Source organism: Oncorhynchus nerka, linkage group LG26 (assembly GCF_034236695.1).
Source record: "Oncorhynchus nerka isolate Pitt River linkage group LG26, Oner_Uvic_2.0, whole genome shotgun sequence".
Lineage (NCBI taxonomy): Eukaryota > Metazoa > Chordata > Actinopteri > Salmoniformes > Salmonidae > Oncorhynchus > Oncorhynchus nerka.
This window is the reverse complement of record NC_088421.1, coordinates 3,333,410-3,349,722: the sequence shown is the minus strand read 5'-3', so window position 1 is coordinate 3,349,722 and position 16,313 is coordinate 3,333,410. Positions and strand designations below refer to the sequence as shown.

At 43.7% G+C, this 16,313-nt stretch overlaps 1 protein-coding gene and 1 long non-coding RNA gene across 3 annotated transcripts; one reads left to right on the top strand and one right to left on the bottom strand.

The window, feature by feature from the left end:
- The first annotated feature begins 23 nt into the window (after window positions 1–23).
- LOC115110040 (trafficking regulator of GLUT4 1-like) lies at window positions 24–15,076 on the top strand. Of its 2 annotated transcripts, XM_029635371.2 has the most exons (5): window positions 24–1,122; window positions 10,475–10,727; window positions 12,647–12,933; window positions 13,512–13,644; window positions 14,190–15,076. In XM_029635371.2, exons 2-5 carry the CDS (start codon window positions 10,559–10,561, stop codon window positions 14,204–14,206), a joined length of 606 nt encoding a protein of 201 aa, XP_029491231.1. In that variant the 5' UTR covers window positions 24–1,122; window positions 10,475–10,558; the 3' UTR covers window positions 14,207–15,076. The 2 variants fall into 2 exon arrangements, with proteins under 2 accessions (XP_029491231.1, XP_029491229.1); XM_029635369.2 differs by lacking the exon at window positions 14,190–15,076 and having other exon boundaries at window positions 13,512–14,068.
- On the bottom strand, window positions 3,438–8,650 carry LOC135564990 (uncharacterized). The gene is made up of 2 exons (XR_010461317.1): window positions 8,475–8,650; window positions 3,438–4,492 (listed from the first exon to the last, which is right to left on the bottom strand). It is a non-coding gene; the product is annotated as an uncharacterized LOC135564990 (long non-coding RNA).
- Window positions 15,077–16,313: the final 1,237 nt, after the last annotated feature.

Below are 16,313 nucleotides of genomic sequence, written 5' to 3'. Positions count from 1 at the left end.
TGCTCTGGCCTGATTTATCTAATTACAGTTTGAAAAATCTGACTCAAATTGTACCATATCATTCATTGAAATGACCATTGGACAACATTACAAATCTTACCGATTGCACCTTTTAATCAATGATTTGATACTGATTACGTTTTTATTAGAAGACTATTGGAGATTTTAGCACAGATTCTTTTCCCTCAATTTGATAGCCTATTTTCGACAATCCCAATGCATATGTGACCATGTAAATATACGTAGAACAAAATGGGGTTTAGTTGAAGGTAACGTTAACTGGTAACGTGATCAAATATTTTGTTTGTCCAAAGAGCAAACAGACCCAGTTATAACTTGGCCTACACTTCTGTCCACAGGACGTCGCTAGCATACACTAAAGTATCCCTCATGGCTCGGCCTGGCTGGTACTGAAAATCTCCACTTCAGGCGCGATGAGCAAAGTTGGGCCAGACATGACCAAATAATAGCCAAGCATGCACTGTATTTTCAATTGCTGGTGAATACTGTCAACAATATTGACCACATGATTATAGGAATAAATATTGGCTAACATAAATCGGTCAGTGCACCAGTGGCAAAGGAACGCTTGAGGGGGTATGACTAACTAAACTGGTATGTGGACGGCGCAAGGGCGCGTTGGTATCCTATTTGCCCCATCAGCGAAATAGAGCCTGAGATAAAATAAATAAATAAATAAAGGAAAGCAGGGCGAGAGAGATAAGCGAGCGAAAGCATGTGCTGCGTCGACTTCTCCCTCTCTCCCCTCCTTTCTACCCGCCTCCAGGCACCGGAGTTTCCTGCCCCCCCCCCCCCCCCTCAATCTTGCAGCGCCGTTGAACAAAAGAGGGGAGAGAGAGGCGAGGTAGCAACATAGCAAGCACAAGAGCGCAGTTTGACATCCCACGGCGTGGTCTGTAGCCTAATTTTACCGTTACCGTTTACCATAGCTTGTATCAAAAGAAAAAGACAATTCGGCGAATTCTGTGTGGAGATTTTAATCGTAGCTTACTGAACTTGTGTTCTCTTTTCTCGTACGTTGCATTTTCTGTAATATTTGGAATTGTGATCAAGAAAAGCAAAATGTTAAGGATAATGTTTCATGTCACTCAATAAGATCAGGTAGGCCTAGGTGGATATCATGCGGGTTCTATGTGATTTTGTTCATATTTTGCTATCTGTAGTGTACAGTAGCCAGTCTGTAGTGTACAGTATGCACTGCATGTGCGGTTTAAAGTGGGTGTGTCATCATTGTGTGTGCATGCAGACTATGGTGCGCGCGCGTGTGTCTGAGAGAATGTACCAGTCATTTGTTCATTCTGCAATTTACTCCTGTGCATGAGAGAAAGAGCGAGGGAGGGCGGGGAGAGGGTGCATGTGTATTTATGCCTCTCTTTCTCTCTCTCTCTCTCTGTGTGGTGTGTAAGGCAGGCAGGCATGCATGTATATGTGTCTGTAGGCATCTTTATTATGCATTCAGTGGTTTTCCAAACATATATATGTTAGTCTGCATAAGTCATAGGTGGGCTAAAATCACATTTTCCATGATGTGCTCATTCCACTTTCCTTCCCTCCCTTCTCTCCTCCATCCCCTCTTCATTCTCCTCTAGTATGTCAGTCTCACTCCCTGAATTAATTGCAGATAATTATTCTATGTAAATGTCATCAAAATGTACAATATTTATTATAATAACCATTACATTTCCCATGTATGTTTATATTTTCACAACATTCATCTTTGTAAAGCGGGTTGGGTGGTACTTAGATTTAATTGTATGACTCAACAACGCCTCTTAGCGAAGCCGAACACTTTTTTTTATAAATGACATGTACACACAGTATACTCTAACAACCCTGTAAATGGAATGAAAGTATTTACAGGACAGAGAATATCCGGATGTCAAGTTGTAGAGGAAGTAAGGCCGGGAGTCAGTCAAATGCACCTTATCGGCAAACGCATTGCACCTGACTTTTAAAGGTAAATTACGTTAGATAGCAGTATTCCCCTATTTGTTGGGCTTTCGAGATCAAGTGCGCTTATATGTGGTGTCTCAATTAAATAGCCTGTAGGCTATATGCATGGGGGAAAAGCCCGAGGCAGTTGTCTTTCCAATTACATTAACTTCCGAAGTATGACAGGCGATAGTTTCGGTTCCTACATTGACTAGATATTAAGTATTGATAACACATGTATTTGTCTCTGCCTGCTAAAAGTTATGCACAACGTAGTTCTAGCGAAGTGCACGTGTCTACTCTCCTATTCTATTACAACCCAACTCTGGCTCTCTTTCAAACTACGTCTAGCCTATTGGCTGATATAGCCCAATAAGCAATTAACCGAAATGTCGTTTTTTTCCCCCGAATATTAAACAACTAATTGACCAACGTCGGTTAAATGGCGTAGTTCCTTTTTTTTATGAACTTAACGCGCTGTTTCTCTAGAGATAAATCCTATCAAGCACGAAAGACATCAAATCAAAAACGCTGCAGAGAATTTAGTTTTTAATAGGCAAATATTAAACCTAGTAATTTGGTAATTCACTACAATGACCAGAATCCATTGCGCATATTCTTCCCGGCAGACCCACACAGACCTCTTGAGAGAGGAATGTACTCAACACAGCAATGAGAGGGACAGGGGAAGTTTGGGGTGTATAGTTATACTTCCCGATTGATAGTTGTAGCAGTCTTGAAAGTATGCCATACCTATTTTGAAGAACTACTAAAATAGTGATTTCGTCAGCTCTTCAACATGAGCAGATGTGGCAACCCAATTAACACGTCTAGCCTTTTCGCTAGCCAAGGAGAACTTGGCTCGTTGGGGAGAACAGAAATTACATTAGATGGTTCTCTGGCTGTTGCTGCCTGAGCAGAGATGAGATGATGAAATTAAATAATAGAGTAATATACACAACTGAAATATTTTATTTAAATAAAGTCATGTGAATAGATGATGGTTAATAATAAGTGATAAGCAGTAATGGGCCTTCACTACTATCATGGGGCTCTTATTAATTGCTTCATTCTGAGTTGTTAGAGACAATGGACTGTTTTGATTGTTTTGGCAATTGAATGTTCTCAATACGTGGCTTTGGAATTTAAATTTAAAAAGCTGTAAATAATTTAAAGGTCATATTTCATAATGCATTTAATGAAAAAAAAATATATATATATATCGACACCGAAAACCGTTAACATTTTGTTTTTTAAACGAACTGACCTCAAAAAAGGACTAATCGCTCAGCACTAGGCCCAAAATCAATGGTACTTCATTCTCATATTTCTTAGGCTATTTTCGCGCATTTTGATCTTGCATAGGCCGGCAAAACTGCTGTGTAAGCTGTGTAACATACACTTAAAATAACATTGCAGGACTGTGGTCAGGTTCGGGACCAGTTCTTGCAGGAGCGGGTGGGAGTCAGACAAGAAGCCAGTGGGAGCGTGCAAAAGCAGCAGGAGTGGGATGAAGAAATCAGTCCTGCGCAAACCTTTTATTTAAACTTAAACCCGAAAATCTACAGTGTTTACAATGAATGTAATCTCCACAAGCTTCGAGAACATTGCCTTTAAGAGGTGCATTGTCGACAGTGCAATGCGCTTGTCAACAACGCACCTTTAATCCATTTACTGCAGTGGGCAAAATCGGCCACACAGTGTTTCTTGGTAGTCTTAAACAAATCTACTTTGAACAAAAAGTATATACCTCACAAAAAAAAGAAGATACCTGTAACATGTCAGATATAGAATTTAAATGTATTCAATTGGAGTTTGCATTCCAACATTACACTTTATATACTGTGCATCACAGAAGACTGAAATATAACAAAACCGTTTGACATAGAAACACCAGATTTTCTGTGTAAAAAAAAAAAAGAAAAGTTGATTAATTATGAAATTATTAAAATATTAATAACATTCCACCCATGAGGCCACTCGGTCATTTAATTGCAGAAAAGGGCAACTTAAATCCCTGCCTAAGTAAGGAAGTGAGGGAAGGGGTGTAAGTTTGTCTTGTGGACAATATGTAAGAGCCAGGTTAGGTTGATTGCTTGGGGAATTCAAACCGTCCCCACCCTAAACCGAGTTTATAATAATTATAATTTCATTAACACTTTGGACTCAATTCAATAAAACCCGCATTGCAGTATTTATGCAGTAGCTCTTTTTCCAATGGTCAAATTGTCTAACCAACTACTACTACCAGCTCACAGGACACAGACGTCAATTTAATGTCTATTCCATGTTGGTTCAACGTAATTTAATTGAAATGATGTGGAAACAACATTGATTCAACCAGTGGGAGCCAGGCCCAGCCAATCAGAATGAGTTTTCCACACAAAAGGGATTTATTACACACAGAAATACTCCTCAATTTCATCAGCTGTCCTGGTGGCTGGTCTCAGACGATCCCACAGGTGAAGAAGCTGGATGTGGAGGTCCTGGGCTGGCGTGGTTACACGTGGTCTGTGGTTGTGAGGCCGGTTGGATGCAGCTTATGGTAGAGAAAGGAATATTCAATTCTCTGGCAACAGCTCTGGTGAACATTCCTGCAGTCAGCATGCCAATTGCTCGCTCCCTCAAAACTTGAGACATCTGTGGCATTGTGTTGTGTTACAAAATTGCACATTTTAGTGTCCCCAGCACAAGGTGCACCTGTGTAATGATCATTCTGTTTAATCTGCTTCTTGATATGCCACATCTGTCAAATGGATGGATTATCTTGAAAACAAATAAATGCTCACTAATAGGGATGTTAACACATTTGTGCACAAAATATGAGAGAAATAAGCTTTTTGTGCATATGGAACATTTCTGGGATCTTTTATTTCAGCTCATGAAACATGGGACCAACACTTTACATGTTCTGTTTATATTTTTGTTCAATATATATTATTGATCGATTGACTATGACTTTTCAAATCACCTAGCAGTGCTATTTGCAGAGTTAGTTCCAAGTAAATACTCCAATTCTTCAGCCATTCCTGAACCTGCGACCAAAAACCAAAACAAGTGATCTAATGATTCTGTCTCTATGGCAGGTTTGAATGTATACCAGCCTTACTATTCGATACGGACTAATCCTTATTACCTCTAATCCTCACTCTAACTCTTATTCAAAATGATAAGAGGGTTGACAGAATTGTCTTATGTCCGATTTAGTCGGTCAAGTAACTGTGATATGTAGTTGTCTAACTTAGCTTGTGTTACTTATGTAAGGGAATAGCGCCACGTAAGTGTGACGTCACCTGTCGGAAGACTTTGTTCACTTACCAGGTCGACTACATTGCAGACTTTACGTTTCACCAAACAATGGCTGAGTACCACATCGTCGACTGCGGAGTCAGGCATCAGATTGTTCGATCATATGATGTGGTTAGCAGACATTTAAAACACCTATCAAGGTGTTGTGAGATCTGTCAGGCGTTTGAAATGTAGTCAGCCTGGAACACGACCAAATGCTGAGAGAGGTGTGCAGATAGGAGGGGTGTGGCATAAAGGTTAAAGGGGTGGGGCTTGATGGGTGTGGCTTATCTTAAGGAGGAGTCAGACACAGCTCAGCGTTCAACACCATAGTGCCCACAAAATTCATCACTAAGCTAAGGACCCTGGGACTAAACACCTCCGTCTGCAACTGGATCCTGGACTTTCTGACGGGCCGCCCCCAGGTGGTAAGGGTAGGTAACAATACGTCTGCCACGCTGATCCTCAACACTGGGGCCCCTCAGGGGTGTGTGCTTAGTCCCCTCCTGTACTCCATGATCACCCACGACTGCGTGGCCAAACACGACTCCAACACCATCATTAAGTTTGCTGACGACACAACAGTGGTAGGCCTGATTACCCACAACGATGAGACAGTCTGTAGGGAGGAGGACGGAGACCTGGCAGTGTGGTGCCAGGACAACAACCTCTCCCTCAATGTGAGCAAGACAAAGGAGCTAATCGTGTACTACAGGAAAAGGCGGGCCGAACAGGCCCCCATTAACATCGACGAGGCTGTAGTGGAGTGTGTCGAGAGTTTCAAGTTCCTTGGTGTCCACATCACCAACAAACTATAATGGTCCAAACACACCAAGACAGTTGTGAAGAGGGCACGACAACACCTTTTCCCCCTCAGGAGACTGAAAAGATTTGGCATGGGTCCCCAGATCTTCAAAAGGTTCTACAGCTGCACCATTGAGAGCATCCTGACCGGTTGCATCACCGCCTGGTATGGCAACTCCTCGGCATCTGATCGTAAGGCGCTACAGAGAGTTGTGCGTACGGCCTAGTACATCACTGGGGCCAAGCTTCCTGTCATCCAGGACCTATATACTAGGCAGTGTCAGAGGAAAGGCCCAAAACATTGTCAAAGTCTCCAGTCACCCAAGTCATAGACTGTTCTCTCTGCTACCGCACGGCAAGCGGTTCCGGAACACCAAGTCTAGGACTAAAAGGCTCCTTAACACCTTCTGCATAGTCACTTTACCCCTACCTACATGTACAAATGACCTCGACTAACCTGTACCCCCGCACATTGACTCGGTACCAGTACCCCCTGTATATAGCCTTGTTACTGTTATTTTATTCTGTTACTTTTTATTATTTTTTACTTTAGTTTATTTGGTAAATATTTTCTCAACTCTTTCTTGAACTGCATTGTTGGTTAGGGGCTTGTAAGTAAGCATTTCACGGTAAGGTCTACACCTGTTGTATTCGGCGCATGTAACAAATAAAGTTTGATTTGATTTGATACTTCATGGCAGTGTTAAACAAGTTAACATTTATTTTATATTTGAGATACTTCAAAGTAGCCACCCTTTACCTCGATGACAGCTTTGCTGAGTCTTGGCATTCTCTCAACCAGCTTCATGAGGTATTCACCTGGAATGGATTTCAATTCATTGTGCCTTGTTAAAAGTTAATTTGTTGAATTTCTTTCCTTCTTAATGCGTTTGAGCCAATCAGTTGTGTTGTGACTAGGTAGGGGTGGTATACAGAAGATAGCCCTATTTGGTAAAAGACCAAGTCCATATTATGGCAAGAACAGCTGAAATATGAAAAGAGAAATAACAGTCCATCATTACTTTAAGACATGAAGGTCAGTCAATACGGAACATTTCAAGAACTTTGAAAGTTTTTTCAAGTGCAGTCGCTATGATGAAACTGGCTCTCATGAGAACTGCCACAACAAAGAAAGACCCAGAGTTACCTCTGCTGCAGAGGATACGTTCATTCGAGTTACCAGCCTCAGATTGCATCCAAATATATGTTTCACAGAGTTAAAGTAACAGACACATCTCAAACATCAACTGTTAAGAGGAGACTATGTGAATCAAGCCTTCATGGTCGAATTGCTGCAAAGAAACCACTACTAAAGGACACCAATAATAATAAGAGACTTGCTTGGGCCAAGAAACACGAGCAATAGTCATTAGACCGGTGGAAATCTGCCCTTTGGTCTGATGAGTCCAAATGTGAGATTTTTGTTTCCAACTGCCATGTCTTTGTGAGATGCAGAGTAGGTGAACGGATGATCTCCGCATGTGTGGTTCCCACTATGAAGCATGGAGGAGGAGGTGTGATGGTGTGTGGGTGCTTTGCTGGTGACACTGTCAGTGATATTATTTAGAATTCAAGGCACACCTAACCAGCGTGGCTACCACAGCTTTCTGCAGTGATACGCCATCCCATCTGGTTTGCGCTTAGTGGGACTATCATTTGTTTTTCAACAGGACAATGATCCAACACACCTCCAGGTTGTGTAAGAGCTATTGACCAAGAAGGAGAGTGATGGAGTGCTGCATCAGATGATCTGGCCTCTACTATCACCTGACCTCAACCCAATTGAAATGGTTTGGGGTGGGTTGGACTGCAGAATTAAGGAAAAGCACCCAACAAGTGCTCAGCATATGTGGGTACTCATTCAAGACTGTTGGAATGGCATTCCAGGTGAAGCTGGTTGAGAGAATGCCAAGAGTGTGCAAAGTTGTCATCAAGGCAAAGGGTGGCTACTTTGAAGAATCTCAAATATAAAACATTTGGATTTATTTAACACTTTTTAGTTACTACATGATTCCATATGTGTTATTTTATCGTTTTGATGTCTCCATTATTATTCTACAATATAGAAAATAGTAAAAAAAATAAAGAAAAACCCTTGAATGAGTAGGTGTATCCACATTTTTGAATGGTACTTTATGTATTTAAAATTTTAACTCAACACTAAATTACTTTACCGGATAGTGCAGCTTTTCTGGAGTGGGTAAGTCATTTTATCTGTATAGGAAAGTCGCGAAAAGCACATTTTATTTGCCGTAAAAGCATGGTTTAATCATAATGAAAGACAAACACACACTGTGCTGCTTGCCACAATGTAGGGCGAGATGCAACTGCAACTTTGAGAGTGAGAGAGGATGGAGGCTTGCCTCGAAGCGCTGGGTATCTAGTTATGACATGCATCATCTTAATTAGGTCCACAGAATCATACCTACCAAGGAGTGGCTTCTCTGTCCCATCCAACCATACATCGTTGTGGATTTTGGCGGAGTCGGTTACTGGTACTGAAAGATTTTTTCGGTGGAGTAGTTGTCACAAGCCGTTACCACCCTCTCAAGCCCTAGAGCCTGAGAAGGGAGATATGGAGATATGAAGGAAGGAAGAAGTATGATTTTTGTTTTGGTTTTGTCAATGTACATTTTTTTTGGGGGGGGGGGGTGGATCAAGTTAGTTATCCCTACCATGAATGGATTTGATTTTTACACTGTTTTTTCAACCCATCCAGTTGGTGGCGGCAATACACCTGGAATACGTTTCTGAGTGACAGAGTGAGGGCTTTGCATAGGCAGTTTGTTGCGATTTTTGTGGGACTGGAATTTTTTATATATAACTTTATTTTTTTGAACGGAATAGATCACTTTCGTTTTTGGTTTGGGTTCTGTTCCTCAAATAATTTCCTTTATTTTACGGTTTTCGGTTCTGTTCCCTGAACCGGTTCCAACTAGTTATAAGAGAAGTGCCTTTTTCTCTGCCATTTACTCTGTCTAACATTGCAGGTCTTCAGTCATAGCCTACTCCGTTTTGTTTTATTGCTTTATTGTATTGCATAGTTGTAAAAAAACATGTTATTTTCCAAACATTTCCTCTCTTTGAAGAACATCTATTACATTCCCAGAGGCTGTCATACCTATGTGGAAAGATATTCTCATTGGTCAGTCAGTCGGTTGCTACTGGCAACAGTGCATTATTAACAGAGTAGGTACAACGTTTATTGGCAGTAGTCTCAAATAGCACCCTATGTCCCAAATAGCACCCTATTCCCAACAGTATATGCCTTCAGAAAGTATTCATACCCCTTGACTTATTACACATTTTGTTGTGTTACAGCCGTAATTTAAAATGTATCCATCTACACACAATACCTGTGTGAATACTCATTAACATAAGTATTCACACCCCTGGGTCAATACTTTGTAGATGCACTTTTTGCAGCGATTACAGCTGTGAGTCTTTCTGAGTAAGTCTCTAAGAGCTTTACACACCTGGATTGTTCAAGCTCTGTCAAATTGGTTGTTGACCATTGCAATAGATGTTCAAGTAGATTTAAGTCAAAACTGTAACTCCGCCACTCAGGAACATTCACTGTCTTCTTTGTAAGCAACTCCAGTGTAGATTTGGCCTTGTGTTTCAGGTTATTGTCCTGCTGACATGTGAATTCCTCTCTCAGTGTCTAGTGGAAAGCAGATTAAACCAGGTTGTCCTCTAGGATTTTGCCTGTGCTTAGCTCCATTCCGTAATTTTTTTATCCTGAAAAACTCCCCAGTACTTAACAATTACAAGCATACCCATAACATGATGCAGCCACCACTATGCTTGAAAGTATGGAGAGTGGTACTCTGCAATGTGTTATATTGGATTTTCCCCAAACATAACACTTTGTCTTCAGGACAAAAAGTGAATTGCTTTGCCAAATTTTTATAGTATTACTTTAGTGCTTTGTTACAAATGGTATGCATCTTTTGGAATATTTTTTTATTCTGTACAGTCTTCCATCTTTTCACTCTGTCAATTAGGTTAGTATTGTGGAGTAACTACAATGTTGATCCATCCTCAGTTTTCCTTTATCACAGCCAATAAACTCTGTAACTATTTTAAAGTCAATATTGGCCTCATGGTGAAATCCCTGAGTAGTTTCCTTCCTATATGGTCCCCGGATGTTGCTTACACGCCCCTCAGATGGTTAGCTGACTACGATTTGGTAAAATGTCAAGTTTAATCTAAGCAGTCCCAATCAAGAAAGCCATTGCTTGCTGGCTGGTCCCTGGTATACCTGTATAAAATGTTTAGAAACATTAGACTATAGTATATTGTACGGTTGATCAGAACATTGCAGGAGCTCTAAGACTTCCATGCTAACAAACTGGTAATTCGATAACACCACAATGCAAGTAACTGTCAAATGAATCATGTTCTCTATTTCCCCTTTTCATTTCAGTTGAAGAAGATCAAAAGTCCAATCAAGACCAATCATCAAACAGGCCCAAACTACCAGTGAAAACAACATCGTCCGCATTCTGCCATGGCTTCCAACACCAATGCTGCCCCTAGTGGAGTGGAGGGAGAACAGCAGCCGGAACAGACTATCACATCCCAGCCAACCAGCGCTGAGCACCAAGAGACAGCCCCTGACTTCAGCCAATCGGAATGCAAAGACCACTTGGCAGTAATCAGCGAGAAGATGGAGACCAGTAAATAAATATTCCACAACCCCCCCCCCCCCCTATCCTCCTCTACCCCACCCCATTCTCCTCCACCCTACCCACCCCAACTTCAAATTAACACCCCTCTCAACACTTTGAGCTCATCTCTGTTGTTGTGATCTACGACTCTACGAATGTTTGTTTTCTAGAGATGTCCCTTCACTTCCCCTTCTCATTACCCTGAGTGTCTGGCCCTGTCCGTCCGGGAATCACTTAAGACAGATGCATGATTTACAGATAGCAACCTTCTCTTCAGCACCATTTCTTCTTTCAATGACTCAATCCTCCCCTCCCTCCACTAGTCTTTCAATTAAACCCTTTCTTTCTATCCCTTTCCAAACAAAAAGTATATGTAAGGTTATTGGCTTGACCACACCATACGTCAATCACTTGTGCCCTTCCAAAAAACAAAAAAGTTTTGAAACTGCAGTAAAAGGGCAGTAATTGCAGTCAACTGTGGTACTTTGGATGCAGTCTTTGCAGCATATAGCAATTATACTGCACTCTGAATGCAATATTTTTTCAGAAGGGGTATCGGAGCCATTTGAGAATTGTACAAATATATTGATTTGAACCACAAAAAATGCCTCTGTCTAGGCCTACCTGCACTCACCTGCTCTATCTAGACTGCCTCATGAATTACTGTTGTTGTCAGGTTGTGCAGCATAATTCAACAAGTGTGTCAATAACAGGATACCCTCGGATTAAAAATCAACACGCTCTAGAACAGTTTTGAACCAATGAATTTCTTCCAAAGTGAAGGAGAAGCAAGAGAGAGAGCTCTAGATTACACTTATCTATACATCAGTGGTGGTCAGTGCCATTTAAGATGAGGGAGGACGATTTTTCATGAGCATGGCCTTATTTCTATGACATTCTATTGTCAATTCATATTCCATTCACCCAGTTCAATGTAACAGTGATAGGTTTAGGTTACTACATGAGGTTGCTATAACCTAGTCTATGAATGAACGTTTACAATGTAGGTGCACACAGGTTGAGAGAAAAATTTGAGGAGTCAGACAGAGACATATTCACATGGACAGACAGTGACACATTCAATACCGCCTTGCACACTCCTGCATGCATCTAGCTGATATAGGGTGTAATCATTAGTCCAACAGTTGCAAACAAAAGTTTATATTGGACAAATTCAGGTATGTTTGTCCCCATTTTGTTCCGTTTGCTTCCGTTTAAGAAACGTTTTTCAACAGAATTTGCAGAATGAATATACCCCTGATCACGCGTAAACACAGTTCACTTTCATAGCAGCCTCGTTCTATTCCTACTCACATCTATTCACTCTCCTCTCACCTTTTCCCTCCGCTTGTGGACTTCAATGCACAACACATCAGCTGTATGTGACCAGGCGAAAAAACCATTCCAAGCCAAACCATAACCGCTACACACAGCCTACATCGTTGTCACCATAGTAGCTAAAGTAACATCATAGTCAACATAGCTAATAGAACTAACGCGTTAGTAACCCCGCTACAATCATGCAGTAACGTTACAGTGTACAGTCAGTAAGCAGTTATGCCGGCAGGCCCTGGTGGCAATACATTTGTAAAACCAAAAGCTTACCTTGACTTGGATAGTCATAGCCAGCTAGCTAACATAGCATCCCTCTGTTTGAGCAGGGTGTCTGAGTAGGCTAAACTAGCTAGCACATCGGCTTCTTGTCATTGTTGCTAGTTATCTGACTGTTCGGAATCATAACAACACACACCTTCCGACCACATTTATAGTTTTTGTGACGTTGTCAGCCAACCCGTCTATAGATGTTGAATCATGTCTGGATTCCCGATTTTGGCGACGAAACTATGAGGACATTCTCTCGTTCCTTCTTTGTCCCTCCTTTTCACCCTCCTTCCCCTCCTTGCCTCCCTCTACCCACCCTTCTACAGGTAATGGAATGTGTGCTGCCGACTCCTCGCCCACATCTTCCATCTCGTCCCCCAAGCGACTGCAACACGCAAAACCAACCAACGGCCGGGCGCGGAAAGGAAGCCGCTCTGGGTCCCTGCTGGGTCATGGGGCAGGGTCTCCCAGGCCTTCCATCAGCCGTCAGCCCAGCACTGTGACAGAGGAGGACAACGGCAAGCCCCCTAGGGACTACCTGATCCTGGCCATCCTGTCCTGCTTCTGCCCCTTGTGGCCCATCAACATCGTGGCTCTCGTCTTCTCTGTTATGGCGAGTGGAACCTTTTAAATATTTGACATGTGGTTTGTAAGTGTTGTCTGTGAAGGAATGTGTGTGTGTGTGCATGAGTGCGTGTGATATCTAAGAAACACCACAAAGATGAACAGCTAAAAGAAGTGGGAGGCCGCGATGTGTTAGTGATCACCTGCTGGGAAATGAACAGAAAATGATGGCCAATGTTCTGGTCAGAAGAGATGGGACTACCACCCACTGCTTTTAACCTTTTGTCTTCACAGTGAGTTTTGCCTGTGTGTCTGTCTCTCCGACTGTCTGCCTGCCTGCCTGCATGCATGGGTATATTTGTGTGTGTGTATGTTGAAGCAGGGCTATGTGAATGAATTACTGTGTGTATTTATTTACATGTCATATCTGTGTTCTTCATCCCTTTATATACACCAACGAGGGTCCCAAAATTCCCAGGTTTTCCAGAAATCCCAGATTATGGATTCCTGGATTTCCTGCTTAATTCCCTCCTGATTCTAGGAATCTTCCAACCAGGATTTCTGAACAACCTGGTAACTTTCTAGCATTTTGTAACCTAATCAATAACATGTCTCTCTATTCTCCAGTCGAGGAACAGCCTGCAGCTGGGGAACGTTGACGGGGCGCGGCGTCTGGGCCGGAACGCAATGGTGCTGTCCATCGTCTCGCTAGTTGGCGGGGTCATCATCATCATCGCAGCCATCGTCTTAAACTGGGGAAGTGAGTGGCCAAAGTGGCTGAGCTCTCGAGTTCTTGTTGCGGTGCTGTTTTGTGTCTGTCGTTACGTGCAGCTTTTGTTTGTTTGTTTGATTTTTGGTGCTGGGTTAGGTTAGTGCCCGTTGTTGTACCTTTTTGTTTGTCCACGCTAGATGGGTGAGCCGCAAAGTCAAAATTGTCTATATCGTAAAAAAGTAATGAGATTTTTTTTAAAGTTAGTCTTAGGCATGAGGTTAAGGTTAGGGCAGGGTCAGCTTACAGAACGGGCACACAGGGCATGTGCCCCGGGGCCCCCAACCTCTAGGGTTGGGAGGGGTGCCCTGGAGGTTGGTGCCCAGGGGCCACTTTGTGGCTTGGCCAGCTAGTGACCACTCTGCAGAGCTGTCTCCAGGACTAGATTCATCCCAATAAATGCCAACCTGCCTTTGATGTGTCTGGTTCTTTATTTACGTCCATTTGTGGCTGGTTTGAGTTTTCAGTGTTTGTACTTCATAACATTGTTGATGACATCATTGCAAACACCCTTGTGTTCTCTCTTTTATTATTAGGTATAATAAAATCCTGAGGGTCACCATGGAAACCAGGAGCAAGATCACAAGACAGCACACAAACAACCATCCCAACCAGACTTTTCCCCTTTCCTACGATCAAAACACTATTCTACAAAAGCACCTGCAACCTACAGTATAGTCCCTCGTCCCTTTTTTTTGCTGCACGAGCATGTATGGCCTGTAATATGTTCTCTGAAACGGATAGACAAGTCCCTCATCTCTAGCTCCTACACCACGGACCCCAACGCTGCCACCAGTGGTGTAGTGCACGGTAAACGTATGTAAACGCCGGATACACACGTTTTTCATTTTGCTCGAGTGTTTTACCCACCTTTTGCAGACAAATGCATTATTGACCGCGAACAGTGATCTGGAGTTACCCACCTATTTTTGTTGACCACTCGTCACTGGCTGCCGCCATCACTCAGAAAGTCGAAGTCGTCATGTTGAACAACACTGAGGTAGGGATAGACAGTGACAACCAGACTGGTTCCTCTGAATAAGAGAGACACGTCTAACTCTGGTCAACGATGCCATGATCCCCTGCAATGGTTGCATGAGTCTCTCAGACTGTATTCAAAGTCTCTGCATAGTTTTCTGCTCCTCCCGAGTTGCTCTTCCCAGGCTGCTCCTCCCAGGCTGCTTCTCCCAGGCTGCTCCTCCCAGGCTGCTCCTCCCGAGCTGCTCCTCCGAGGCTGTTCCTCCCAGGCTGCTCCTCCCAGGCTGCTTCTCCCAGGCTGTTCCTCCCAGGCTGCTCCTCCCAGGCTGCTTCTCCCAGGCTGCTCCTCCCAGGCTGCTCTTCCCAGGCTGCTCCTCCCAGGCTGCTCCTCCCGAGCTGCTCCTCCCAGGCTGCTCCTCCCAGGCTGCTCCTCCCAGGCTGCTCCTCCCGAGCTGCTCCTCCCAGGCTGCTCCTCCCAGGCTGCTCCTCCCGAGCTGCTCCTCCCAGGCTGTTCCTCCCAGGCTGCTCCTCCCAGGCTGCTCCTCCCAGGCTGCTCCTCCCGAGCTGCTCCTCCCAGGCTGCTCCTCCCGAGCTGCTCCTCCCAGGCTGCTCCTCCCAGGCTGCTCCTCCCAGGCTGCTCCTCCCGAGCTGCTCCTCCCAGGCTGCTCCTCCCGAGCTGCTCCTCCCAGGCTGCTCCTCCCGAGCTGCTCCTCCCAGGCTGTTCCTCCCAGGCTGCTCCTCCCAGGCTGCTCCTCCCGGGCTGCTCCTCCCGAGCTGCTCCTCCCAGGCTGCTCCTCCCAGGCTGCTCCTCCCGAGCTGCTCCGAACATGACAAAACACGGTGTCGCCGGGAAAGGACATCTGCTTTTCTCTGTACTGGGATTATTTTCTTCCACCGTACCATTCATCTCCAGTCAGTCCACACCACTGTAACACAACCAAGGGATCCTTTTAACTGACGTCAGAAACCATCTCACACTATGGGAAGCAAGGTAAAGAAGTCAACGGGAGAGTTAGGGAGGGAGGGGACAGGATTGGAATTGATCTTTGATCAATGTGATTATGTTGATGGGGGGGGCTATTTTTTGTTCTGAATTTGTTCCATATCGTTCTTTTCTGTAAAGGGAGGGAGGAGTTAGGGACAGATGGGACCATCTGTAGTTTGATTTAGGGAAAAACCTGAGGTCTCCATCTATCTTTGCTTCATCGTCTTTGTTTAAAAATACCTGGAATCTGGGGAGAATGAGCCACTCTGGGTTGGGGATTGAGACAGGGCTGGTAACTCGCATGCACTCTAAAACACCCCCCGCCTGCACACACACACAAACATCCATACGGCGGAATGTGAGGGAAGACAGATGTACGCAGTTACACACAGAGACACAGGCAGGCACACCCATACGGCGGAATGACATTCTCATTGGCTGAGAGAAGGAGGGAGATAAAGAACAGGAGAGGAGAAGAGGGAGGGGAGGATTGGGGATAGCTGCATGGGCTTCAGTCCTTTGTTTGGCACAGATAGAGGCAAAGAGGATGTGTGTGTGTGTGTGTGTGTGTGTGTGTGTGTTTGCGTGTTTGTGTGCGTGTGAGAGAGAGAAACATAGAGAGACAGAGAGGGGAAGAGAAAGAGAGATGGTGTGGTGCTTGATACTGATGCAGGATAAAAGCCAGAGAATATACTAG

Coding starts and splice junctions, on each gene's coding strand:
- LOC115110040 (XM_029635369.2), top strand. CDS start 10,559: ATGGCTTCCAACACCAATGCTGCCCCTAGTGGAGTGGAGGGAGAACAG. Junction 10,728..12,646: donor CAGCGAGAAGATGGAGACCA/GTAAATAAATAT, acceptor ACCCTTCTACAG/GTAATGGAATGTGTGCTGCC. Junction 12,934..13,511: donor CTCTCGTCTTCTCTGTTATG/GCGAGTGGAACC, acceptor TCTATTCTCCAG/TCGAGGAACAGCCTGCAGCT.